We start from the raw sequence: 27,773 nt of genomic DNA, 5'->3' as shown, positions 1-27,773 counted from the left end.
ACAATAAGGTATTTTCTACTTTAGTTTATCATGTAATGGACATACGATCAGCAGAATTCACCATGTCTTTATCCTATTGAGCTGAGAAAACTCAAATAAAAAAGCGAGTGACTTTAGTTTTACACCGCATTCATCAATATTCAGGGGTCTGTAAATAATCGAGTCTGTACAAGACAATCCAGTGATCAACAGCTGAACATCGATCTAGGTACTGATCGATAAGGAACTGATGACATGTGTCAACCATGACAGCGAGTCTGACCACTTGATCCCCTTAGTCGGATTACTGATTACAATTCAAAACCGAATCTTCACAAGTACTCGGTTGAGACCTAAAGATTATGATAACTACATTAATTTAGCGCTGCGCATCTGACACATGATAACAGGTATGCGATAATTTCATATTGGATCTATCTGGGTAAGAAATCGGGGTATTTAAGGATATACAGTTGTAACAATACCCCTGAAGATGCGTGTGATCTTCATCAAGTGGGTCGCATCTAATAGCCAGTATGGCTGACGGGTGAAGCATGTTATTGTATCAGCTTCGCAGATCCATGCTAGTGTGAATCACCGGGATCAATGGTACACATTAGATATATTACATATCACCGTTGCACAGCGGCAACATTGACGAGCGTAGAGTAAACAGCAAACAAGGTTACTTAAGTTCTTCCAACGCCTGCAGGTCACAGCTTTCTGACAAAGGCATTTTACGGCTGCTTCTTCTAACATGCCGGGGATTAAAAAAACCTCTGTCATCTGCAGCTTTTCTCCCTAACACATAAATTCGATGAGCCTGAGACGATCTGACACGGCCGTACGCTTGCTCTATGCTTGATACTTTTCAGTTACAGAAACAGAGATAAGGCATTACCGAAGCAGAAATAAGGCACCACAGAGGCAGAAATAAGGCACTACAGAAGCAGAGATAATTAAGGCATTACAGAAGCAGAAATAAGGCACCACAGAAGCTGAGATATGGTACTACAGAAACAGAGATAAGGCATTACAGAAGCAGAGATAAGGCATTACAGAAGCAGAGATAAGGTACTATACCAACAAAGATAAGGCATTAGAGAAGTGGAGATAAGGCACTACAGAAAAAAATAATAAGGCATTAGGGAAGCAGAAACAAGGTACTACAGAAACAGAGATAAAGCATAGAAAATGCATAACAGGAGCAGAGATAATTCAATTCATTTATTTCAGTAATAAGGCCTCAGGCCCACGTACATATTACATGCAAATATTTACAATCGGTGCTGCGATCGCAGACCGACAGCGTAAAATAACACCCTGCCTTCTGTCTGCATTTTGCATAAGATCGAGTTCTAAACAAGGTAAGCATATGCATTCTTTACGTAAACTGCTTAGGTATAGCTCAGGAAAAAGTGACACCTTGAACTATGCATACAAATTTAATTTGGAACAGTTTGACACATCAGAATACCATGTTTTTGTATAACAATCTTTAACCCTACGCGTAAATTCAAACATAAAGCAATCAACATTGCATTGTCACACTATTCCAAAACCTAGAGAATACAATACATTGTACATGCTTAATGTGAGTAACCCAACTTTCTCTACCAGCTGCATCTAAACCTACCAACATATTGTAACACTGTTGGGGGTACCTGTTTTGAGACATGTTAAGAAGTTTGAGACAGTATCTTATAAACTGACATGAGTATCTACATAAATACCATAACGGCCACATTCGCCCAATACAGCAACATTGGTAGATTTGGAGCCAACACCCAAAACAAATTTACAAAATTTAGCTTGAAAGCGTTCAAGAAACAACCACTGGTGGACACCCCAAATCACTGAACGATACAGAATTATTGGTTTGATTTGTAAATCAAACATTTTAAACAAAAAATGTTCCGAAGTTTATAACATAGTTGACAAATGGAAACGACAGCTTTGGTAGCTTTTTGGACTAATGTTAGTACAGCTTTGGACCAACACAATCTGTTTGAAAAAATGATACCAAGATAACAATACAGTCGTGCCCCGTTGATCCGAACACTTGCGTTTATATTGAAATTGTCCGGATAAGCGAATTTTCGAATATCTGAATCACGGGCCATATGTATAAGAAACGTACAAAGAAACGAACACAGTAGGCATCAGACACAATCTTTATTGATTACGGTACACATAAACAAATATCAGTGCATACATAGCATGTCTCATACCTGTTCATGCAGTTATGCTCGCTAGAAGAAATCAGTCATAGCTTTTTGCACTGGCTGTATAGAAAGGCGAGAGGACTTTCGCCGGTCAGTTCGTCACTGTCGACATGCACAAGATCATCGGCAGTAACAGTCACAGCTTGTGCACGGGACTGTAGTATCCACATGACGAAAGCAATTGTCTTTTCGCTCACAGCTGTCCAGGCTTGCTTGATTATCCGGATAAATTAATTATAGTGACCCACAAATTGACACGCCTCAAAATCGTTCGGTTACGGAAACCGGAATTCCGGATAAGTGAGTGATTTTACAACGTTGTGAATTCGTTTTAGGGAATTTTCGTCCGGATATCTGAGGTTCGGGTAAACGGGGCACGACTGTAGTAGGTTGATATTTGGATAGGAACATCGCCCAGCTTCCATTTTTCATATTTCCTTTATTTACCGCCGTTTCGAAAAAACAGTATTTCAGTCTTATCTGAATTCACTCTTAAGACCCATTTGTTACAAAACGTATATGAAACGTCTATTTTCTTTTGTAAGTTGATCACAGAATCTGCAAAAATACACAAATCATCAGCGTAGAGAAGTATAAAGAACTCTAATACATCTTCACGAACAAAGATCCCCCTACCACCGAAGTGCTGTATGTAATTTTCCAGCTGGTTTATGAACAGTGAAAATAGGACAGGACTTCAAATGCATCCCTGTCGAACACCATAAAAACAACTGAAATAGTCCGTGATATTGCTCCTTGATATTTTAACAGAGGCCAAAGTTTTTGAATACATATCCTTAATGATCGTGAAAATTTTACCATGAATCTCATGTGAATACAAGACATGCCACAACAGATCCCTGTTGACAGAATCAAAAGCTAGACAATAAAACCTTCCTTTTGATTTAGATAAGTACTTCTGTACTAGAGACTCGAGAATAAACATGTTATCAACCGTGGAATATCCCTTCCTAAAGCCAGCTTGACACTCCGAGTATTTATCATACAATACTACAAATGCTTTTAATCTCTTATTCAGAATTGAGTAAAAGCTTTGCCACAAATGTCCATAAGCGAAATACCTCGATAGTTGTTGACATTATGAACGATTTTTTTCTTGTGGAGTGGGAAGATAATACTTCTGGGCCACTGATCTGGAAAGTTACCAGATCTAAATATGTTATTGAAAACAGTAAGAAGATAAGAAAGTAAGACATTTTTACCACTCTTTAACATTTCGGGCAGGATACCGTCTGGCCCAGCTGCTTTGCCACATTTCAAGTCATTATGTGCAGTCAGGACTTCATCTGCCGTAAAGTCAATGGTCAGCAAACTGTTGATATCATCATTAAACACACTAACATTTCACAGCTTCATGTTCTGTGACAACACTGCTACAAAATGCAACAAAGTCATCATCTATTTCATTTTCAGTAATATTCAGCACAAACTAAAAATATTCAATCCATTGTGCAACACTAATAGTTCTACATGTTACTGGGAGCTTTCTGATATGAGATTTTACTTCTGCCCAGAAAGCTTTTGCATTTCTATTATCATTACACGAATCTAAACGTTTAACTACCGCTGCTTCTTGAAATACTTCCCGTTTGTGGCGACATAACTCCATAAAACTGTTACGAGCATTGTGAAAACTTGTTAAACTGACAAAATCACCTTTAATTCTAAAACTATCCATCAATTCATACTTTCTGCGCTTTAAACGCTCACAATCCTCATGAAACCATGGTGAGAAAACGCAGTTCTTTGAGATACTACTACAGAGTGAGACCATGCCACTGTGTCTAGCTGAATCCTGTATGACTGTAGTCAAGGTGTCAACTGCGGGTGTAGAATCTATGTCTATTCTATGTTCATTAAGAGACAATTGATCTAGTTCACTGTTTCAAGCACTCGCTGAAATTAGATTTCTGAGGGTGGCAAACATATTTCCTCAAGGTAGTATTGACCTATAGGTTCTGCTAACGTTAAATTACATTTTATACTGCAGGTAATTGGGAAATGACCAGACTCTAGACGTGCATGAACAACAAAATCCGACAATGAGTGAAACAGTTCAGTTGATCCAACAAAGTAATCAACAGTACTGGCCCCATTGTTCGCAAAACATGTAAATGATCCACGTGGATCACCTGGAAAACGTCCATTTGCCACGTGAATCCCATATGTGCAACAGACTCATCAGCTGCTTTCCAAAATCATCTACAGAATATCATTCCGAGTTCGGAATAAACACGAATCCAACAACAGAAATATGCAATCACTATATGAGGTGTTTACATACCTTCACACAATTTGCGAACACTTTACGCACTAACACCACGACGCCACCTGTATTGTAGTCGCGATGATTGATGTAAACAGAATGTTCGTGAAATGAATATTCAATACTTTCTTTCGTACAATTTGTCCAAATTTAAAAAAATGAGAATATGTCAAAACGTTGACAAAAGTTAATAAAGTTCAAGTTACCAAGTTTATTTCTCAGACCTTGAATGTTCCAGCACATGAAGGAGACATTTTCACACGGCCATCTTCCTAGCTGTCAGACGCCTCGCGTGTTGCGTCACCCTCCTGCTTGTCGCTTGGACGACTTCCCCTCGGATGCGTTTTGTCGAGTCGTACTGGCGACGATGTTTCCATATCATAACTGAGAACGGTACCATTATCAAAAACAAGTTTGTCGAAACGCAACCCACATTTCTCACCTCGGTCTCTAGCCTCTTCCATCAACACTTTCGGTTTTTTTCGCTTCTGTCAAGAGAAGTCTTCAGATACTGTTAAGCCAGTGTCTTTTAGCAATTTTGCGTTCCCGAGAACAGATGATTTCACATTGTAATCCAGAAATTTTACAATAATAGACTTTCCTTCTGTTAATTCGATGAGCGCATTCAATAATTACGCCAGTTGTATCCAGATTCTTTGTGTTTTCCACAACACCACGCACTAGCAGAAGCAGAGAAAAGGCATTACAGAAGCAGAGATAAGGCACTACAGAAGCAGGGATAAGGCACTACAGAAGCAGAGATAAGGCATTACAGAAGCAGAGATAAGGCACTACAGAAGCAGGGATAAGGCACTACAGAAGCAGAGATAAGGCATTACAGAAGCAGAGATAAGGCACTACAGGTGCACACACTGTATATTGTATTATGCATCACATCATATGTAGGTGATAAGAGAAAATATTTTAACCATCGTCGATGATATTTATACGAATGAGGTAATAAATGAAGATAGTCATACTTTTGGCGATCCACTGGTAGTGGGATGGTGCCGAGCATGAACGCGGCCAATCACTACATCGCGGATGGGCGTCATGAATCTGGAGAGTCCCTGGATACATGGGGTATGGGGTCGGTGTACTCGTCTCACACAACCCAGTGGCGTTCGCTCGTCATGCCGAAAATCCGGGTTCAATTCCCCACATGGGTACAATGTGTGAAGCCAATTCCTGGTGTCCCCTGCAGTGATGCTACTAGAATATTGCTACAAATCTCACTTACTCAGTAACCCTAGATCGACACCCGCCCTGTACATAATCACCGAGACTGCACGAGTTGTGCCTGGTTTATTAGGATAAACATTCCAGAATTGTCTGCAAGAGCCTGGAATTAGACCCTTGTATTTGTCCCTTTGTGTAGACGTTGGCATAGACGACAGCGTATCGGATGGTCCAACCCAGTACAGACATTCCAGTTCCACGGTTCCAGGATACATACCTCATACATCAGACTTGCTGATGGTTCAGTTGAATCTCACCATCAGTACAACTTTACATCGCCTACTGTTGCCACTGTCGACTCTCTCCATAATTCAAAGGTTAAAAAGGTTAATGTTTGCCTTCAAGATGTCAGGATCTGAACTCGACACAGTACCTGTAACATGGACGCTATAAACGTGCACGTCACCGTAATGCTTGCCACAGGCAGATGCACACCGACTTTTGAGGGAGAACAGAGGAAAGTACCAGAGGGAAGTCTCTCTCTCTCTCTCTCTCCCACTCTCTCTCTCTCTCTCTCTCTCTTTCTCTCTCTCTCTCTTTCTCTCTCTCTCCGTAAAAGGTATCAATCTTCTTCATACTAGCTCTTACCCGCCACTTTAAGACGCCCACCTGGTATATGGGTTTCTCGTGTACAGTATAACTTTGAAAAGAAAAAACCTCCAAATACCTTTATACTTTGTATAACAGTGACTCTTATCGGTTTCGTCTTCAGTAGCGTGAACGGGGGTGCTAGCAAACGTATATTCACGGCTGGATAAGTTCCTTTCATTTGACCTACATATAGGTACCCGCTGTAAGGTGAACTGTGGAGAAGGCGGATAGTTGTGTCTCGCTACGTGGAAACAGTTGTCATCACAAATAAAGGTCAGTAGGATGTTATGAAAATATGTGCTATATGCTATCGTCGAAGCTGTTGTATTGTGCAACCACAATATTTCTCTTGTGGTGTTGTATCTGGTACACTGAAACAGTTGAGCGAGCATGTGCCCTGAGTTAGTTGACTCCATGGAAGTATCCAAGCTGTAGTCTGCTCATAGAGAATACTACACGAGGTCTCATTTCATTGCGCGTCATCTCGGCCCAAACACTCCTCACTGGTGAAGTACGAGGGCTGACGGAACAGTTATAATGCATTATGTACGATTTGTATGACATTACAGATGGCATCCATGGCACCAGAGAGAACCGAACATTACCTGACGTGTGTCGTGTGTACAGGGGTGTTTGACAAGCCTTGTACACTTGTGTGTCATCATACCTTCTGTCGGAAATGTATCGTCAACTACACCAAAACCAGACCAGAAGCCATCAGTGCCAAGTCCCTCCTCTGTCCATTCTGCAGCAAGATGACGAAAGTGTTCGACCCTGACAGACCCGTGGAGGAATGGGCGGATGACGTCAAACCTATCTTTCTCATCCAGGGACTCTTGGACTCGTTTTGTCCGGATTCTCCAGGTAGATAGCATGCAGCCAGTGCAATAGGAAATGTACATGCTACTTATAGAGGCATTGTCCGAAATACATTCATGACAAACACATAGAAAATAATTGTTTATGAAATGAACATCAGGTACTGAGATAGTCGTGACCACAGAAATCTCCAATGGTTTTCGCTGTGTACGAGCAGTTTTCAGCCTTTAGTTATCGTACGAGATACAAGCCTTTCCGCTGCCTCATCTACCAACATGATACCTATTGCACGTCTGGAAGTCAAGATAAGAACACAGATATTTCCAGTACAAGTCCCTTCCTCACTGATACAGGTTTATACACCTATACAATTACATCCCAGAGCCAATGAAAGTTTTGACGGTGCTAAAGTCTCTTGACAGCAGCTGCTACGCCGTTTTGTTCATCGACTTCATCCTGCATTGTAACAGGAGCACAACTTAATTTTGATCGTAACAAGATCGAGATTCGTGTAGATATTACTGATATGTTTTGAATTTGCGTATTTATGTTTGTCTCATTTAATGTTGTTTAGAGTTTGCAGGTGCTATTTAGTATTTGTTGCGACAGTCTTAACATCAAGCGCAGTCTGTGGGAGCACCAAGTATTTAGCAGAGTCAGTAACTGTGAAATGTCTCATCAATTAACGTCAAACATTCGGGAGTCAACAATCTCGAAGCATGCCCTTTCCTAAAATGTTTCAGATACCACAAATTGCGGCTACTGTAGAGAGGAAGGGGAGACAACTCCAGCTGTTGTTTGGTGTTCTGTCTGTGGAGATGCAATATGTGAGAGGTGTGCTAGGATGCATAAACGGAATCCAGCTTCCCGCCATCACAAGTTGTCTAACCTGTCGGCAGAGGTGAAGGTCACGAGGCAAAGAAAGATCACATGTCAGGAACATCAGAACGAATATCTTGAAGCTTTCTGTAAAGATTGCAATATTGCAATTTGCCATAAATGTTGCACTTTCTATCACAGGAGATGCGTGTCAGTTGTATCGATCGAGTCCGAGATTCCGGCAATGAAACTGGAGCTGTGCAAGATGAAAAGAGATTTACAACAATTACAAAATGAGACAAACTCACAGTTACCAAAGCAAAAGGTGAACGTCAATGAAGAAACGGCTCGGTATTCCCAAATAGAAGCAGACATCAAGACTGCCAGTATTGATTTAATACAGCAAATAAAACTCAGGGAAAGGAGACTTCTAGATGAGCTGAAAGAGATGTCAGACAAGCACATCGAACAACTGAAGGCAGACGTAAAGTTAGCTGAGAGGTCAGTACAGGTGTACCAACAACAGGCTGAGCTGATAGACCAGGCTCTACAATCTGAGTGTGACATTTATGTGTATGAGATGTATCAGGGATGTGAGGCCGGTGATGTGGAGGCTGTCGGGGACTTGGACCTAAAAGAGAGAGGTAGGATAGCTAGGGTGATGTTCAGACAGGACAGGTCACAAGACAACAGCCTCCTGGGCGCCCTAGATGTCATGTACGAAGATGTGCTTGGCCTGAACACCACTCACGAGCTCCACGACTCCATGAACGTGAGACTATCAGACAGCGAGTGCGCAGCAGGACCTACTGACGTGGCAGTACTCGTGGTGAACAGCACAGATACAGTTGTGGTCACAGACTATGACAACAACTGTGTCAAGTCCTTCTATACAAGGAAGAGCTTGCCAAGTCACGGGGTGCTGGATCTTGGCAGCGGCCCCTGGGGTCTGACAGTTCTGACGCACACGTGTGTAGCTGTATCAGTGCCGGACACGAAACAGATTGTAACAGTCGAGGTACGTCCCGACCTAGACCTGCTATCAACCATCACCACCAGCAAACAGTATATGGGAATAACTGCTCTAACTATGTCAACACTAGCAGCTGGTTCCCGGTCTCCCCCCTGTGTTGATATCCTGGATATGACTGGAAATGTGCTGACGTCTATCAGTCCACTCCACAATGGTCAGGACATTTTGAAATACCCCACCTTCCTCAGCACCACGAGGATAGGTAACATCCTGGTGTCGGACGGTGAGTCCAACTCGGTGATGTGTCTGACCCCCGATGGGGACGTGGTGTTCAACTACCGCCCTGCAGGAGACGCAGCGATGGGATGGCCGTGTGGCATCACAAGCACCGACACAGGGGACATCCTGGTTACTGACAACCTGCAACGCAGAGTTCTACACCTGACTGAGGCGGGGCAGTTTGTCCGGGACATTCTCACGTTACAAGACGGGGCCGAGGATCCGTATGGAGTGTGCGTAGATGACAGTGGCCGGATATACGTTTGTCTTCGCAATACAGGATATATAAAGACATTCAAAAATATCAACTGACTATCAGCAATAACTGTCATGGAAGGTATTTATGCCATAGCAGTCTATCCACAAAACATTACTGATTGGTGTGATACATGGTTTACGATTCCTAGGGAAAACAGTGCCGCTACCACGTCAACGTGTGATGAGACTGAGGGATCCTATGTGTTTCTGGACACAATGGACATGGCGATTAAGTCCCATGTAGGGTACAAGTGGATAATGTAGAAACGCTCTGTGTATAGTACTACTCGAACTGTATCTTCAACGAGCTGGGTTCTTGTGGAACATCAAAGTGCCATCCGCTCGAACTGTTCACTCATACACATACATGGTTGTCACTCAAGTATATAATTGTGCTAAAAGACAAAGCCCTGGTGAAAAGGTTGAGAAGGAACAGAAGCAAGAAAGCTTCTCTCACTACTCCAACACTACTCACTACTCACACAGTTTATTTACCCCATGAAACACCCCCTCGCCCTGTGCCACCTCTAATGCATGTATAGCCTGACATACATGCCCTGAGTCTTCTTCACAGCCGCCAACAACTGAAATAATGCTGATAATCCATAAACCAACAGTTACTCTATCACTCTTCAGGGATGGCATTCTCAGACTTTACTACCTATCAAAAGTTGAAACTCACTTAATTCACTGACGATTCCCGTGTAACCTTTGGTTATGAATTCGCAAGTTGTCACTGACATTGATCGTTTATTGAATTCATGACAATAATCTTTTCAACGTTACGAATTTGGTTTACAATACATCAGTTCATAGTGTAAATAGTGTCAGTAAATAGTGTCTTTAAACAGTATGGAAACAGCTGACTGATGTAAGTGGCTACATTTACGCTAGTGAGCCTGAACTTTTGATGGGTGGTACAGACATCATAATTACTTTAACCTTGGACAACCAAGTTCATTCAGTTATGAACGAATGAACAAAAAGCATCAGGAGTAAGACAAGCAGCAAATGCTGTCCGCTGGATTCCCATCTCTTGACCTCGTCCGACATCCATGGCGTTTGAGTGACCTGTCACGGCAATGTTAAGTTACGTGACAACACTTTCCTCCTCCATGTTCAATCTTATCAGGAAAGATAAGATTTTTTCCTTATAACAAATAACACGAGTTTCTAAGCATTCCTTTCCTGCGAACTTCGATGTACAAAACTGAACCTTTGGCATTTCTCCTAAACACAACCACATTCGTGAAACACGTTGTGCAAGTTAAATACCTGCACTGATACAGCAAGAAGGACATTTAGGACAAGACAGTCACGTTAGGGCCCAAACGGTGCCAGGACGCTTTGCTGCCTTCTTCAGCATCCGGCGTCGTCGCCCGTGAAGTTGTCCAACCTTGCTGCACCGCCACCTTCGCTGTTCCTCGAACCCAATCGAGCATCTGTACCTTTTCGAAATCTTGCCTCAACAAGGACAGTTCCTTCAACATCACTGGCAGACCCACAGATGTTCGTAAGAAATCTGTCTTTTTTAAAGCCCCGGAGACTGCAAGCACACACGATAATGATTGCAAGTAACTCCTCCTTCGTTTGATGGCGTTATGTGATGTTGATTGAGCATTTTCAGATGAAATTATCCACAGCTGCTCACTTAAAACATATCTGCGCAGCTACATTTATAAGCTGAGCCACAAAAGAAATGTGGCACTGACAGCAGTTTCTCAAAGCACACACACTTTAAATTGACTATCAAAATGGAGGATTGAATTCATACTTGACAGTTATGGTTAACGCAAATTCGGGAATCACATTTAGAGTTCACACAAACAAAATCACCCAAACTGGTACCATTAGGATATCCCAAAGTCAGTATTGTGAGTGGCTTCCACGGGCATCTATGAAAGCGTTGTATCGTCTGTACTTGGGATGAATAAACTGGTTGACGCAGGCCATAGGCTCTTGGGTCCATACTCTGTGAAATGCCTGATGAGTCCAGTCGCAGTTGTCGGCCTTGGTTGGAGGTCATTTAGTCTTCTCTATTTCGTCCCAAAGACGTTCTGTTGGACGTAAAATCGGACTGAGTGCAGGCTATTGTTGGATGTCATATGGTCTTATGAAATCAAATGTTGCTCAATCAGTGTGGACACATGCGTAGTCTTGCTGGACGATGTGACTTCTGTAACGTATAAAATGTGGTACAACGTGAAGTTTTACGACTTATATAGCGATCAGTTGTCATGTCATTTCCTCATCCTGGACCAGGATTATTAAATAGGTGTCAGCTAATCGGTTCTGACCCATTGCACCCCACAGAATGATACTTGGACCACCCCACGAATCTATTTCAACAATACACTCACTAGAATAAGAGTTCCCCCATGCCTTTGCCATACTCTAACTCTGCCATCGACTGTCGAATCACAATATCGGATCCGGATTTCATGAGATAAAAGCACTGGACCCCATTGTGGATAACGCCTATATTTTCGATGCTGAGTTGCAGTCAGTTTAGATGGTGATCACCGGTGAAGACAGGACTACGACATGCTAAGCCATAGCAGAGGTTTCTTCCGCGGAAAGGTGGACGCACTGTCTCGGCACTGGTGGGTCTGTTGTGAGCCCTAATGCTGTTATTGACCTGACACCATTCCTGCAGTCGGTAGAGTGTCCTAACATGAACATTAAAATGATTGGCTACCCACAATACCCTCAGGAACTTGCAATTGTTCAAAGATTTAGTTCTTCATATCTCTCTAAGTCGTGGCATGGCGATTGTGTCAAAATAAAAATCAGGGGAGTTTGGGACTTGCTTTCAGTGGTACTCACGACATGCACGTTCATTTAAGTTTTCATGAATGTCATAGGGAACCTCTCACCATGTTTGCCTTTTTCATATTGGTCATCAGAAAACAAGCTGATGTTGGTATTAACTGCCAACTTGGACTGAAAAAACGTGAACAAAACGGTACAATCATAATAAATACACCTCTTAAAAACAAAATTTAGCATTTGATTTTGAAATGTGATGTTTTTGTGGTTCAGTATATATGAATGTCAAATTGCGTTTTTAATGGTTTTAGTACATACACATGTGTATTACTGTACCATGCTAAACTTCGTCTGTTTATATTCATGTTCACACGTTACTGTGACAAGATGGTTTTCATCAGTAAAAATGAACATCAAGTTTGAAATGTCACATTTCGGAGAAAATGACAGACTTTGAGCTGTTGCTGCATCACTATTGTGAGGGTCCAGGGAAAATATGCAACCCACGATGTCAGCTGCCCAGTGAACAAAACTACAACTAAACTTGCTCCATACAAGTCAACCATTACTGCAGTGTCAGAACTTATTTAACGAGCCCATCTCTATCCCTTGCTGCATATCTGAGACACAAATGGTTATCATGTGCTACTACAGGATCATCCAGCACAGAACCCAACATGAGGAATGGTCTAAACTGCCCCATCAGAGGATCAGGAGGTGGACAGGCAGTATGAGGATGAGAATGCTGGCCGTCATAAAGTCATTTGTACACTGACCTTCAATTGAGTAAGACATACAAAATGACATTTTGAATATTCACATTCACTAATAAATTCAAGATTAAACATGTGTACATATATGGTTTTGTGTCAAAATCGCTGTGTGTGTGTGTGTGTGTGTGTGTGTGTGTGTGTGTCTGTGTGTCTGTGTGTGTCTGTGTGTGTGTCTGTGTCTGTCTTTTCCTCCCTGACTCAAACAATCATACCATTCATTCCATCGTGCTCACCATGAGACTTTCTTTCGATGTGATGAAAACCAGGGGATGTTTAACTAAGTTCTTTGTGTATACATCACAACAGCAGACATCATGTCTCTGTGCAGTCTCCTTTAATTACACAAGAACATTTTCTAAGAAATATCATAATATCAGTATACATAGCATAAGATAGATAACAAGAACAATTTTGTAACATCAATATAAAGGTTGCCATGGTTCCTGAAACAGGACACATGTCCCTGGTCAAGTTCCCAAAAAGAGGTTTACATTAAATCATATGTACAATATAATTTATACATGCAATCAGCAAAACAATGTTCATTGAGCTACACAAATACCCACCCACACTTAATCATGTTTTTTCTTTTTACACAGAGAGTAATGATGAATGAGTATGTTGATCAAACTGGATGCACCAGAAAAGAGCCAGTAAAACAAACATGTTTCACTAAACACAAATTGCAAAGGGTTCAAGATAATTTTCAAAAAGCCCTTAATATATATAAGGAAATACAACTTTGTTGACAAACAGACTCTCAGTGTCCTCCATTAATCAATCATCTAATCGGAGGCAGCTGAACCGATTGTCCACCTCACATGCTGCTTGCACCATCTCTGGCAGATCATTGTCCGAGTTGTCAGAACACACATCTGACTTTGCATATTCAGCCTTCTTCTTCTTGTCACCCTTTTTCTTAGCCTTCTTCTTTGAGTTTTTCTTCCCTGTTCCGGTTTCCTGAAAACAATCTTGACTAATGTGTTCAGAAAATAGTGATTCCATCTGAGCAAAGACAGCTGACATCGGTGACTTGGGCACAAGAATTTCATAAATATAGGCAAGAGGTTTAGACCTTGACCTAAGTTCTTTTGTGAAGTTGTAGAGGAAGACTCCACTGAAGAATTGGTGAGGTTGGGGATGTTCCAGGGGCCTCTGCAGCAGCTGGTTGAGATGGAGACAGTCAAAGAGGCAGGCCTGCAGTTGAGAAGTACCATGAGTGATGGAAGCATCCACTGGGTTTGCATGTGTTACAGCAGCAAACTTGGCATGGTGTTTGTCAACCTTCTGCAAAAACTGTGTCAGTTGTGACTCTGTAGCCTTCTCACAGGCTGATTTTACACATATCTGTGAGGAAGTGGACTCTTCTTCATGGCAGGGGTGTTTGGATTGTGTATAATAATCACCTAGACAAGTTGATGATGAATTTGAGACATTATCCCTTGAAACCTTGTCTGTCTCCTGTTTGTAATGTCTAGAATCCTGTTTAAGTTGACGAATCCTTAACTTTGACTGTAGGAGTATAACACAGACAAGTATAGCATGATAATGATGCCTCGTGACTTTAGGTCGAGACTGATTGATCCAGAACACAATCACACAAGCAAGCAGCTGCAGTGAAGGCGACCACAATTCCAGGAAGGACTTTGGAACAGAAAGAGCCTCAAGCATCAGATCCACACGCTGCCCAGCAGAAATATCTACAAGTTCACACAGTCCTGGAAGTTGGCCAAAACTAGGTAAAGAGCAGATAGCCTCCAGAAGGGTCTTCTTAAGGTTCTTCCTTTCATCTCGTGTGTACTCTAAGACATGTGTAGCCATGCTTGCAACAGACTGGTTGTCTGAGTGAGCAGAGGAATAGTCCTTCAGCAGAATGCCATATGCCACCTGTCTAATCCTTTCAGATGTAGAGTACGCAGAAGCTACATCTAACTTTTCCACTTGAGTCAGCAGAAAATTCCGATGAAGGGCCACTGTGTTGAGACAAAATGAATGAATAGCACCTTGTCGATGGGCACTGATGAACCAGGATGGAAACTGGCTGCCATTGTAAGTCTTTATCTCATCAGTCCTCTGATGCAAGGCAGCATCAGTGTCACTATCAAAGAAATCACTCAAACTAAAAGACTCCTCCAAGTCAGTATAGGTTCGGATACATCTGTGCATGAGAAGTCTTGCACTTTCTCTTGATTCATTTGGTACATATGTGAGGATCTTCTCCACCGCATCCTCCCACGACTTGAAGTCCTCACACCAATCCAAAATGGCTACCAGCCTACGATGTTTCTGTGGCAGAGATTTATAACAGGCAGATTTCAGGGAGGAGAAAAAGTTTTCAAATAATGATGACTCAATGAAGTCATTTCCTAGAAGGACTGCAACAACAGGTAAGAAACCTTTATCAAACCCTGGGAATTCTTTAGCAAAATTGTCAATGTGATACAACTGGACAGATAAGCAGTAGAAAGTTTTACCTGACTCTGGGTCTGTTGGTGAGACTAATCGAAAGTCTACATAGTCAAACAGTATGAAACCACCTTTGAGGTCAAACACACAAAAATCACTATCATTGCTCATAACAGGGCACTGCCAGTGGTTGGCTAGCTTGACAATCTGAGTATCAGCCTCAAAGTCACACACTACATAGGGGACACCCATGTCATCCAACACAGTCTTGAATGTCTCGTAAGCCAATATTGGCATTATCTTCCCTCTACCTCCATGAGAAATAATTCCTGCGAGATGAATCCTGTTTTTGGCTCGAGAGAGTGTTGTTTTTAACTTTTTCCCATCTGTTTCATATCCTCCATCAAAAACAACAAATGGTTTAATGTCACATTCCTCAAATAATTGAAATATATCTGTAACCTTCTTATAGAAAACATCATAGTCTCCTCCATAGCAGTGTTTGACGTGTAAATACTGGTACAAGAAATGGTAGAAGTTGTTTCCATCTATCACAACTCTTGTGCTGTGCAGATTGTAATCCTGGAGGAGTCGAGTGTTGTTGCCATCTACGAACGTTGTGAAACCTCGGATGCCCATCACTGATTGGAAACTGATGTTGCTGAAATTACAGAACAGGACTTTCCTCAATATCAAACAGACCAATTCCTTACAAAATAACAGAATGTTGAAGGTATTTAGTGTACAATAAACACCAGTTCCAAACTGACAGTGCAGGGATGACATGTCACCTTCTACAGTAATAACATTTATCAAGTTTTCAATAATACTGTTGGTCTCTGCGTAACATTCAGAAACTGGTCCAAATCATTACCTGTTATCATGGCACCTGATCACCTACCCACCATTCATTACAACTGGAGAAGTAGTTTATTGTATATTAGGCCTCCAGTCAAAATACAGAGTAATCAAAATATACAGTAACTTTTGATGTCACTTACAGTACTACATATCAATTTGGATGTATAAAATTTTTAAATATATTATTCCTTATCACTGTTGCATGCTTTAAATACAATGACAGATATAAAGTACTGACAACAAGAAAATGTTGCAACTGTATGGAAATCTAAGGATATGATTGTGTGAAGTCCATGTTATCTTACCTCTATTGTCTAAGTGTAGTCAGCTATTGGTCAGCTATTGGTCAGCTTTTTTAGACAGACATTCTTATATATCTAAAACATTTAACCAGATTATGTGGCATTTAATGTAAATAATAATAGTAGATGTTCAACACATTAATAAATCATAGAATTCAGAGTTGAGGGTCCTGTCTTAAGGTATGTTTTACGTGCTATAAGACAGATTATTTTCTGAACGATTGTATCTTTAGAATCCCCTTACCTCTTAACCAGAATGCAAAACTGGCTGCATTTGAGAATTGTAAGGCTTAAAAATGACACTTGGGAGAGCATTTTCAAGTTTAGAAGACAAATTTTACGTGAATTTCTTGAACTTCATTGTGTGAGAAAATACCAAACCAAGATATGCTTAGAAATTAAACACACTCATAGACCTTCCTTGAAAACTTCATTTTTCATGTGTAGATGTCGGTCCATCCCTTCAAAATACAAAAATCAATGGATTGGAATGGCTGGGGCCACAGGCCATTAGAATAAAAAATGGCCCATTAAATTTTGAAGTTTACTGTTGATACAAGGGCAGTGGTCCATTATAAATTCAGAAAATTGCTTATAATTAAGATAATGACCCACAGTCTATCCCACTATCCCAATCCCTGTAAAATCGTAACTTTTTCCCAACTATCTGGTAAAGTACACTTGGAAAATGAGTGAGTTTAGTTTTACACCACACTCAGCAATATTCCAGCTATATGGTGACAGACTGTAAACAATCGAGTCTTGGCCAGATAATCCAATGATCAACAGCATGAGCATCAATCTGTGCAAATGGGAACCAATGACACGTGTCAACCAAGTCAGCGAGTCTGACCCTCCGACCTTTTTACAGCAAGCATGGGTTGCTGAAGGCCCATGGAGCATGAGATGTGTATGTAAATCTGTAACAAAAGTATGAGGTGAACACAGGTGTACTGATTACTGATGGAATTACTGTTCAGTAACATTCATTGTCACATGTCAACCCAATCAAATATCAGTATCTCAAGTGGTCACAGCCTACATACTTATCAACCATACTATTTGAAGACTAAACTCCCAGACACCAGGGATCAGTTTGGGGAATTTCAACAGAAAGGAGTCCTTCCATTCCCCCATATTCTTTCTTCACCAGATTAACAGAGGTAACACTAAGTCACAGTGGTTCAACCCCATGTATGTACGTTACTTAATTTGTTATCTTTTACTTATTCTTGTGAGTCCTCTGGAAATTGTTGTTAGGTTTTGAGAATAATTCCCGTACCATCAATTTATAAAGGTTATTTGATATGTGGGAACGTGCGGAACTCTTACCCTTACCCTTACACTATGCAATAATAAAGAAACATCCTAGAATATTTTTGAAAACCCCGTTGTTCAGATTAAAAGAGATAGCAAGAGATTTTGACACATTGACCATTTGCTCCAGGGTGATCCCCGAGGTACCAAGCAATCAAACAAATGTCATTTAAATGAATTAAATGAATTCATCCAATATATTTGCGGTTAACCACTGTGACTGTGTCTGTGCCTGGTGAATTGAAGTTATCGTCGGACATACTGAAAATAGTTAATGTCTGTTGGTGGCTATCCTAAAGGTAATGACGCCATTCTAACTTGTACTGTCTTGGACATTATTTTTTTTAAAAAAAAAGAAAAGAAGAAGATTACGTACACAGAGACAAAATCTTGACAACAGTCATCCACATGTCACATCTTCAGCCTTTCAAGAAGTGCTGAGAGTTCTCTCCCTTGAAACTCTTTAAAAACATTGTCAAAGACTTGAATACTTCTTCATGTCATGAAAATCACACTTCCGAAATAGGAAGCATAACAACGCAATTATTTTATTTGTTGATTCAAACACACTATTCTTTATGATTAGATATAATATTCTGTTCGCCAAACAACTCTATTTTATTTGGTTTGAGATTTACGAAGAATTCAAAATGGCGGCAAAATTAAACAATCTCGGCCCTTTGGAGGAATCATGAAATCAGATTTATTTATTTGAATTGCGGCTTTGCGTAATCGAGATTAACAGTGGTTGGAGTCATGTATGCATGTATTGTTCCTCCTTTTATCATAGCTCCAATTTTCTAGTTTACCACAGAAATCTATATTTTTGCGTTTCCTCATATCGATCATTCATAAACGTGAATCAATGAACATGATTCATGAACGCTAGCAGAGTTCGGTCTCAACTATCCAGTTCTGTTTAATTACGTCGTGGCTAGTTTGATGTTAAGGCTCCATGAGTAAACATTGAAAATGAAAAAGGCAGCAGCGCATTCAACAGGCCTTCTTGATCATTTACTACGATCTATAACATGGAGCAACGCCTTTGTAACATCAAGCATGTGTGTCATGTTGTTATACATCCTTGATGATCATTGATGCAGACAAGTTTACATTGTTTCATACAACTTCTGGAAAGAGGCGGAAAATACTAAAACTTTGAAACATTACAGTTGTTAAATGAGACAGAATGCTTATGGAATGGATCATAATAAAATGCTATTGTTTCTATACTGAAATTAATTATAGGGTACTTAGAGTACAAGGGTGTAGCCAGTGAGTTATCCATGTGAAGGCAAAGTTTAATCGACAAGGGCGCAGTGCTGCATGCCTCTGTGCCCCACCTCTATGCATTGAAACTTCCTGCACAATCTGACATTTTGATACAGACGTTTTGCACAGATTTTTCATTCAAAACGAACAGGGTTACATAGATATTAGTAGATAACCAGTGTATGAGATAGCGTCTACCCAGCGGCCCGCTGCTTGCTAGCCACACGACGGGCCTACGCCTTTATAGCCGGCCCTGTTCGCCAATACATTTTCCAAGGGAATATATTTGACCATGTAACTTTATTTAGAAAATATTTTACAACATTGTGGTAACTAGATGATGTCTGTATAGTTCACATGATCACAGATCAACCTACCCATTTATCTAACACTACATGTCACTGGTCTAGAGAATGCTTTCAGCCAATGAATAATGTCGTTCTTTTCTGATGGCAGTGACACTAAATGAATTAACAGTGACAGCCAAGTCATGGTTTTATTAAATTTGCTTTTGCACAAGTTTAAGTTTACCTCACTACCAGTAATTCGTTAATTACTTTCTTTTAACACCATATCTTAATTTCCTATATTTAATACAGGGCTGGTTACATGTTAACAGGGCCAACCACATTTTTTAGTTATCAGCCCAGTGGGCTTCCTTTCTTTTTGAGGAGTTACATACATGACACTCTACGGATTACACATTTTCATTAAAACATAACATTAGAACGTACAAGAAGTTGTCTTCTATATGTAAAGATATACAACTGCCAGAGTATTTCTTACAGCAAAGTAATTTTGATCTTAGATTGATGATGCACATTTGAGGGTATCAGTGTTTCCAAACCATTTTTTGAAGACACTTGTAATTATGTGACTTTTTCGGACTATGGATTTGTAACAGTAACAGATTCTTCAGCAAGTTTATGGATGTTTTTCTTTTCTATGGATGTGATAGTTTGACAAAGTTTTCATCTTCACTTGAGCATTCTGCTCATGTTATACGCCTGAGTCTTCTTGATTCTTGTGATAACTAGTAGTAGGTATACAATTTTCAATACAGGTTTCCTCACATTTTTCTACAGCTTCAAAATCTGCTTGATACATTTTTGACAAATATCATATCTAAGCTTCTACTTTTTCATTTATAATGCAGCCAAGCATGCTAAGAAACTACATTCTCCAGCATTGGATGAAAAGGGGAGATAATTTTACTTCAGTGTCCTCTAAAATTATCTCCCTTTGCTCAACCAACCCTTGAACTGTTCTCGGATCTTACACACAAAAACCATGACATTCAAGCAAATGACATTCAAGGACTCTAAATGTTAACATTTTGCAGAAATCTAAACTAGCCAGTTCCCCTAACATATGCCTGATTGAGTCTGCAACTGCAATGTTATCCACAAAAATATTGGCATGTGTTTGTATTAAATTAACATATCCATGCTGACTGTTTTTCCATTGCTAGATTCTTCCAGGCAAGCATGTGGAAGTACTGTATCCTCGGCCTAGTAGCAAGACTGGTTCTTTTGATGTATGGAGAATGGCAGGACCGTACCATGGAGGTCAAATTTACAGATGTCGACTACTTTGTTTTCGATGATGCAGCATCTTTTGTTAATGAGGTAAAAGTGTATAAATTTTGCATTAAAAAACATTATGGGAAAATATAGACCCATATCACTGTATTTGGTCTCCAAATACATATGTAGACCCCCATTAACTGTATCGTGAGTACTGTTACAAGGACTGCATGATGGTCCTTCTGAGTCATTGAGATGTCATTGTTTAATTTGCTATTGATCAATTGGTAATTTTTGTATGCTGGGTCAGAGACGTCAGACTTACATTTATTGCGAAATGCAAACAGTTCACCTTCTCTTTTCAGTTTAGCTGTATCATGTATCTGAAGATATAAGAGTCAAGTCATGTGGAAGGAATAAGACGAGATGTCAAATATTTTTTATGCGTTTGAAGGTCTTCATGCTGTTGTTTCAAAAATATCTGAGATCTACACATTTTTCCAAAAGAGAATATGATCTTAACTTATCCTTTATGAGAGTGATGAGTAGCTGATTGTTAAAGTGTTTGCTCATCACACTAAAGACCTGGGTTCGCTTCCCCACCTGGGCACAGTGTGTGATGCCCATGTCTGGTGTCCCCCACCATTGCTAGAATATTGTTAAAAGCAGTGTTAGAACATACTCACTCATTCATCCCTTACTGTTTGGTTAGAGAAGATATGACAGATTCATTAACAAAAGCAAATATACTGTTCAGAAAACACATTTAGATGTCACAAGTTATCTCCTTTGAACCATACATTTATTTTTGCTCCTATTTCAGGGACAGTCCCCATATGAGCGAGCCACCTACCGCTACACACCACTGTTAGCCTTTATGCTCCTACCAAACAAATGGTTTCACAGCTTTGGGAAAATCCTTTTCATCCTATTTGATGTGATGACTGGAGCTCTGACATATTCCATCATATCCTCCAAGGGCCATGGTCACAAGACTGCAGTTGTCTGCACCTGTTTGTGGTTGTTCAACCCTCTCCCGATGGCTGTGTCTAGTCGAGGAAATGCTGAGAGTATTATGTCCTTTCTAGTACTGGCTACTGTTCAGCTGCTGGAAAACCGCCATGTTTTCATGTCTGCAGTGACCTATGCTTTAGCAGTTCACTTTAAGATCTACCCTGTCACATACGCACTGCCACTGTACTTGTTACTGGGAAAAGACTTTGAGAAGGACAAAGTTCAGAGGTTTCCAAGATCAAAATTTACTCAGCTGAAGAAAAGGATGAGAGATGATGTATTTGTGTGGAAGGAGGTGCTACTGGACTTGGTTCCCAATATCAACAGGCTGGTGTTTGCGTTAGTGGGAGGTTTTGTCCTGGGAGGACTGACGGCAGTGTTCTACATATGGTGGGTCATGGAGTCTGCTTGTGTTTAATATCTACACACTGTGTTGACAGCAATACCTTGGCTGTGTAGTGGGATCCAAACAGCAAAAGAATCAGCCAAATTTGTGTCTATGAAATCTAAAAGTCTAGAATTGTTTGGGTTTTAACATGTTGAAAGGTTCAGTGTTTTCATATTCAACTGCATCCTCGATATCTTATGTTCCGATAAGTCTCCACTATACCCTGGATGCATCTACGGCTCGGTCCGAAAATTTTATTACCTCCCATTACTGGCTCACATTCTCACAATCAGCCAATCAGCTAAGCCGCTGTTACAACTGAACTTGCCAGTGTCAATAAAGATAGCGATTGCAACTGCGAAGGTATGTTCGCAGTGCGACTCAGATTTAGAAGAAATCATACAGACACATTGATAGGTCCGAAAATTAGAAAAAATATATATGCAAGAACTCCTTCTGTCTCTTTCAGAGAACCTCTGCATGGTTTGTTTTGCCAAGTTTAATCAGTTAGATAATTTAAAAAACGAAAGTGTGTTGTGATTGGCTGACTCAACTTCCCAGTGTATACACCTCATTGGATAAAAAGTCAGCCAAGGGAGGTAATAAATTTATGGGGCTTAGCCATAGATGCATCCATGGTATAGTGGGGACGTATCGGAATGTATACCCAGGAGATATCGAGGATAATTCAACTGGGAAATTATTAGAACCAGGTTTCTGTTTTCTGTAGTATTTTGCACCCATTACACTCCTACAGATGTTGTAATATAACTTGAATAAAGAACCAAATGTAAGTGTTTACCTAGAATTTATGCAAATAATAATATGTGTAATAATTCTGATCATTCTTTTTAGCTGAAACACTTCACCATGCACTGTTTTTTCATGATGCACTGAGTTTTGTTTTTTCTGTAGGTATGGCTGGGTGTTCGTGTATGAGACCTACCTGTATCATGTGGTTCGGCAAGACACACGCCACAACTTCTCTCCATACTTTTACATGCTGTATCTGATGGGCGTGGCTCCTTCATCCATTGGGATCAAGATCCTTGCCTTCCTACCACAACTTCTCCTCATTCTTGCATTCACCTTCAAGTTTTATAAAGACCCGCCCTTCTGCTGGTTCCTCATTACATTTGCTTTTGTAGCTCTCAATAAAGTGTGTACATCACAGGTGAGAAGACTTTCACAGCTGTGTAGTACATGTTTAAATACTTTTTCAACGTATCAGTCCTTGACTTGAGTAACTGATAGAAAGATATCAATGTATCTGTGTTTTTAAATAACTTAGGAACATGTATATTTTCAAATCACAACATGCATATTTTCAAATCAGTGTTCTGTGATTGAACAGAGTGTATGATAACAAACTGGGTTTGTTGAATGTCTGTATACAGGTGTATCAAGGAAGTTTGCAACAATTTAGTTGTAACCTTAAAGAGATTTGACCATTAGTTAAGGATGTCAGTGAAGAAATAGCAGCAATAAACAAAGGATCAGTATATCAGCCTAGTGATCATGGAGTTGACTGTGTACCCTACAAACTTAGTTCCTTTCTCTAGATGGGTACTTATGTTAAGCTTCTTCTTGGTGTCCCTCATGATAACAATCACATATGTAAAAATCTGCACCCCTAAAGGTCTGGATTAGAATACTTGTCGAAAGGGGCGACTAATGGGATCGGGTGGTCTGGCTTGTGGACCTGTTTGACATAGGTCATTGGTTCACAGTTGCTCAGGTCGATGCTCATGCTGTTGATCTCTGGATTGTCTGGTCCTGACTCAATTATTTACAGACTGTGGTCATATAGGTGGAATATTGCTGAGTGCGGCATAACTGTAAAATTCACTCACTTACTCATTAAAGTCAGTATAGAAACACATACTCGCTCACTCGTACACAGATTTGATTTGATCACCTGATGACAGTTATGAAGTACTGACTATAGCCTACTGTATCTGTGGTTTCAGTACTTCCTGTGGTATATCTGTCTAGTCCCACTCATCCTCCCCTCCATCAACATTTCCGTGTCCCGAGGAGTCGTGTTGACCACTCTCTGGTTCATCGGACAGGTACTGACATCTAGTATTACCCTACCTTTCTGAAGCACCAGCATCTCATTCTGTGTTTTTTGTTATGTAGATTATATCAGATAGTATGAGGCATGCAAATTTTCCAAATGGTGTTTTGGGTGGTGGAGTAGCCTAGTGGTTAAGGTGTTCACTTGTCACACCGAGGACTCGGGTTCGATTTTCCACATGGGCACAATGTGTAAAGCCTATTTCTGGTGTCCCCTGCCAAGTATTTTTAAAAGTGATGTAAAACCAAACTCACTCTAATTGTGGTTTAAATCTTAAATGTTTAGTGTTGAATGTATTTTGACTTTGTGATGTTTTATCAGTTCTACTACACAAGTACCAAATGTGCAGTATTCATTACCCCTTCACTGAAGTATTCATATATTGATATGAACCATCTGGTATGTTAACTTTGATAATTGTGGCATTATTTTCAGGGTATTTGGCTTTTACCAGCTTACTACTTGGAGTTTGAAGGCATGAACACCTTCCTGTACATCTGGGCTGCTGGACTGGCATTCTTTGCCATCAACACCTATATCCTCTACATCGTCATCACATACTACAGGCCTGTAAACAGCCAGAGTATGAGTAAAAGCAAAGTTTCCATGAAAGTTCAGTAATTGCATCTGTTTGTACCGACACAGTCTGCTTGTCAAACACTCAGAGAGGAGGTCAAAAGCAGAAGGTATTAGTGCTACTTGATGACTTCAATCAAATGGCACCATTCTATCTGGGCACTCTGGAGTGTAGTTTGATGACTGGTTCACCAGGAACATATTTCACACAACAAAGCTGCCATTAAATGATATGGTTTAGCACCTGAGTTTCTAAAAGTCTGGTAGTGGTGACACATTGGACCAAGTAGTTGCAACGGTCACCTACTACATATGTCAGCATCTTTGTTCTTGCAACTTATCTTGTTATGGGCAGCTCTCATCGACATGATTAAAACATAACATGCTTATTGAATACAAATCGTTGTTCACTAGTATTCATGAGATTCATTAAACTGTGAATCAACACATGAAAACATGACAATATTTGCTGACACAACCTATCTTATTTTAGTATATTAGCTGATATTTTAGATAGGTGTTATTCTGTTCCAGATGTACTGGCAAACAAGAATAACTTGAGCAATGACCTGACAATTAACCCATATTAGGCTGAATAAAAAATGTGTAATGTTTCCTGGGCATCTGCATGTCACATATATTTGTGCTCATAATAATTTTTGTTGTTGTCATTTCAAAGTGAGCAAGACCTGTGCAACTACAGGTGGGATCATTTTCATCGTCATGCACTACATGTGCACTAGCTTACATCTGCCCTACATTGCCATGCACCACCTACTTCTAGTAAACACATTCTCCGCACCAGTCCAACTTATCCTTGTTTGCTAGTAGGTCTACTGGCACTCATTCCAAGTTCCATTCAAGGCATGGTAAGGTACTGGGTTTTTAGGGGATCCATGGATTTCATGTTGTACAGTAACAAGTATGTTATAGGTCTTTTAGTACTGGGTGATGTGAATGCAGGATCATTAAAACTGGAAGGGACCAACTGTGAATACACAAACTTGTATTTTTAAGTTCAGATTTTGATACTGGGGTATCAGTTTTTGATACTGGGGTCTCAGTTTTTGATGCTGGAGCCGTCAGTTTGTTATGCAGGATTTGTTAGCGACACAACTTTCATAAGGAAATATGTAGCAACACTGTCAGGCTTTTGAAATGGCTACAGTCCGTTTGACTCGTTTGTTATTTGCCCTTCGCTATGTCTGGATGTATGAAGATGCATGGCACATCTCTGTTTCCAGGTATCTTATGAAGATTTATTCACAAATACATTTTAGAGTTCGATTGAATGATTGATTGTTTTGAATTTCAATATTGTGTTATCTAAAATATGTTTTATATCATTATCTGCATTTTTATACATGAAGTTTAATGTAAATCAATTTTATGTTACAAGTATTTGTTATGTTTGTGTTTTGTGTTGTGAGTAATCACATCAAATGTCACCAACTTCCGCATTCAGCATTATTAAGTCTACACTCTTGAGTAAGAATGGAAGACATTAAATGATTGTGATCATTGACACTGGTCTTCCATTATGCATGTTAAGACTTTTTGATGCACATAGTTCTGTGTGAAGCACACACCCATGGTCCTGCCCCACTCTGAAACAGCTGTAGTGCAAATGGTGTGACAGCTCGGGCAGCTCATGAAGAAAATCCAGTGAAAACCATTATAGCATAACACTCAGAGCGTGCCTTGGGGTATTGGCCTTAGTGACATAATTATGTCCACTCTTATTCTCATTCTTATTCTTCCCTGCATGTTCTAAGAGGCCTTATGTGTCATTCTTCAAGTTATGACCAGTGAATGATATATGAGTGATGCCATATGCTGGATACACTGATTTCCAAGAAACAACCACCAAATCTGACAAGCCCATCCAAAAAGTGGGCTTCACCTTCCCAGCTTCCAGGAGACCTGGACTACCCTGTATATCATGATTTTATTATCAAACTGACCTGAAACAGGAAACAGTTGCTGTTAAAAAACATGGCTTTTCAGTTGTGGACATCAAATCAGCCTAAACTGCAAAAACCTGACTTGCACAGTCCTTGATTGTTCAAACCTCGGGTGCACACACCTCAACTGTTCAAGGCTAGACTGCACATGCCTCAACTGTTCAAGGCTAGACTGTACACGCCTCAACTGTTCAAGGCTAGACTGCTCATACTTCACCTTGAAAGTGTTTGTTTGTTCAATCATGCAATGTACATTGACATGGCCTGTTATTGAAAATATTTTCAGTCCAATTACATGACACAAATGAATGAAGACACACACAAGCTTCCTGTAAAATATGAATATATTTATTCCATAACCATGGTAAGTGGTACAAACAATCATCTATAACAGTCACATAAGGTAGAAACATTTGGGCTTTTGAGACACTGGCCACCAACAGTCTAGACATGTTTGTTAGTGTTGAACATCAATATGGAGTGTCCACTGTTGTCACCTGCTGTAGAGATCATTTATTGCATCTGCATTTTGAGGCCATCATTTCCAGATACTACAGCCCTCAGCCTCATGTTACAGTCATGCCAACACACGCTATGGCAAGCTCTATGCATAATATCAGGTGTGGTGGGGTAGTCTAGACCGTAAAGCATTTGCTCATCATGCTGAAGACCCTTGTTTGATTCCCCACATGGGTACAAAGTGTGAAGCCCATTTGTAGTGTCCCTTGACGTGATACTCCTGGAATATTGATAAAAGTGGCGTAAAACTCACCTCACTATAAATAATATCAGCGTTACTACAGCATTCTCTAAGAAAATATCCCACTTCGTGTGCACCATACTTCTGTGTAACATGCTGAAAATATCAATATGAGCATTGTTGGTGAGCTGTGTGTGAGTGAGTGAGTGAGTGAGTTCAGTTTTTCTGCCAAGCTGGTATGTCTCCAGTGTAACTCCTTTTAACTTTCCAGTTGATCTCTCATCAATCTTATGGTGTTTAGTCTTCTGTATTTTGGTAATTCTAAAATCCTAAGGTGGCCAAGTGCTTCATAATCT

General features: G+C 40.3%; 3 protein-coding genes across 6 annotated transcripts; 2 read left to right on the top strand and 1 right to left on the bottom strand.

Annotated features, from left to right (window-relative positions):
- Window positions 1–6,893: 6,893 nt before the first annotated feature.
- Window positions 6,894–9,523, top strand: LOC137258496 (probable E3 ubiquitin-protein ligase MID2). The gene is made up of 2 exons (XM_067796189.1): window positions 6,894–7,185; window positions 7,884–9,523. Exons 1-2 carry the CDS (start codon window positions 6,900–6,902, stop codon window positions 9,521–9,523), a joined length of 1,926 nt encoding a protein of 641 aa, XP_067652290.1. The 5' UTR covers window positions 6,894–6,899.
- Window positions 9,524–13,328: 3,805 nt separating this feature from the next.
- On the bottom strand, window positions 13,329–18,371 carry LOC137258778 (single-strand DNA endonuclease ASTE1-like). Of its 2 annotated transcripts, XM_067796465.1 has the most exons (3): window positions 18,274–18,371; window positions 16,584–16,655; window positions 13,329–16,078 (listed from the first exon to the last, which is right to left on the bottom strand). In XM_067796465.1, exon 3 carries the CDS (start codon window positions 16,054–16,056, stop codon window positions 13,789–13,791), a length of 2,268 nt encoding a protein of 755 aa, XP_067652566.1. In that variant the 5' UTR covers window positions 16,057–16,078; window positions 16,584–16,655; window positions 18,274–18,371; the 3' UTR covers window positions 13,329–13,788. The 2 variants fall into 2 exon arrangements, with proteins under 2 accessions (XP_067652566.1, XP_067652567.1); XM_067796466.1 differs by lacking the exon at window positions 16,584–16,655 and having other exon boundaries at window positions 18,274–18,347.
- Window positions 18,372–18,521: 150 nt separating this feature from the next.
- Window positions 18,522–26,280, top strand: LOC137257798 (GPI mannosyltransferase 1-like). Of its 3 annotated transcripts, none has more exons than XM_067795239.1 (6): window positions 18,522–18,655; window positions 20,641–20,797; window positions 21,519–22,099; window positions 23,013–23,271; window positions 24,068–24,169; window positions 24,613–26,280. In XM_067795239.1, the coding sequence occupies exons 2-6, from the start codon at window positions 20,657–20,659 to the stop codon at window positions 24,796–24,798; spliced, it is 1,269 nt and encodes a 422-aa protein (XP_067651340.1). In that variant the 5' UTR covers window positions 18,522–18,655; window positions 20,641–20,656; the 3' UTR covers window positions 24,799–26,280. The 3 variants fall into 3 exon arrangements, with proteins under 3 accessions (XP_067651340.1, XP_067651341.1, XP_067651339.1); XM_067795240.1 differs by having other exon boundaries at window positions 18,522–18,663; XM_067795238.1 differs by lacking the exon at window positions 18,522–18,655 and having other exon boundaries at window positions 20,597–20,797.
- The last annotated feature ends 1,493 nt before the right edge of the window (window positions 26,281–27,773 follow it).

Source organism: Haliotis asinina, chromosome 12 (assembly GCF_037392515.1).
Source record: "Haliotis asinina isolate JCU_RB_2024 chromosome 12, JCU_Hal_asi_v2, whole genome shotgun sequence".
Taxonomy (NCBI): Eukaryota; Metazoa; Mollusca; class Gastropoda; order Lepetellida; family Haliotidae; genus Haliotis; species Haliotis asinina.
This window is presented reverse-complemented; position numbering and strand designations above follow the sequence as displayed.

What these genes read in the sequence shown, in the direction of transcription:
- LOC137258778 (XM_067796465.1), bottom strand. Translation starts at nt 16,056, where the DNA reads ATGGGCATCCGAGGTTTCACAACGTTCGTAGATGGCAACAACACTCGA.
- LOC137257798 (XM_067795239.1), top strand. Translation starts at nt 20,657, where the DNA reads ATGTGGAAGTACTGTATCCTCGGCCTAGTAGCAAGACTGGTTCTTTTG. An exon ending in CAGCATCTTTTGTTAATGAG is followed by an intron (nt 20,798 to 21,518) that starts GTAAAAGTGTAT and finishes CTCCTATTTCAG; the next exon opens with GGACAGTCCCCATATGAGCG. An exon ending in ACGGCAGTGTTCTACATATG is followed by an intron (nt 22,100 to 23,012) that starts GTGGGTCATGGA and finishes TTTTTTCTGTAG; the next exon opens with GTATGGCTGGGTGTTCGTGT.
- LOC137258496 (XM_067796189.1), top strand. Translation starts at nt 6,900, where the DNA reads ATGGCACCAGAGAGAACCGAACATTACCTGACGTGTGTCGTGTGTACA. An exon ending in GTTTTGTCCGGATTCTCCAG is followed by an intron (nt 7,186 to 7,883) that starts GTAGATAGCATG and finishes AAAATGTTTCAG; the next exon opens with ATACCACAAATTGCGGCTAC.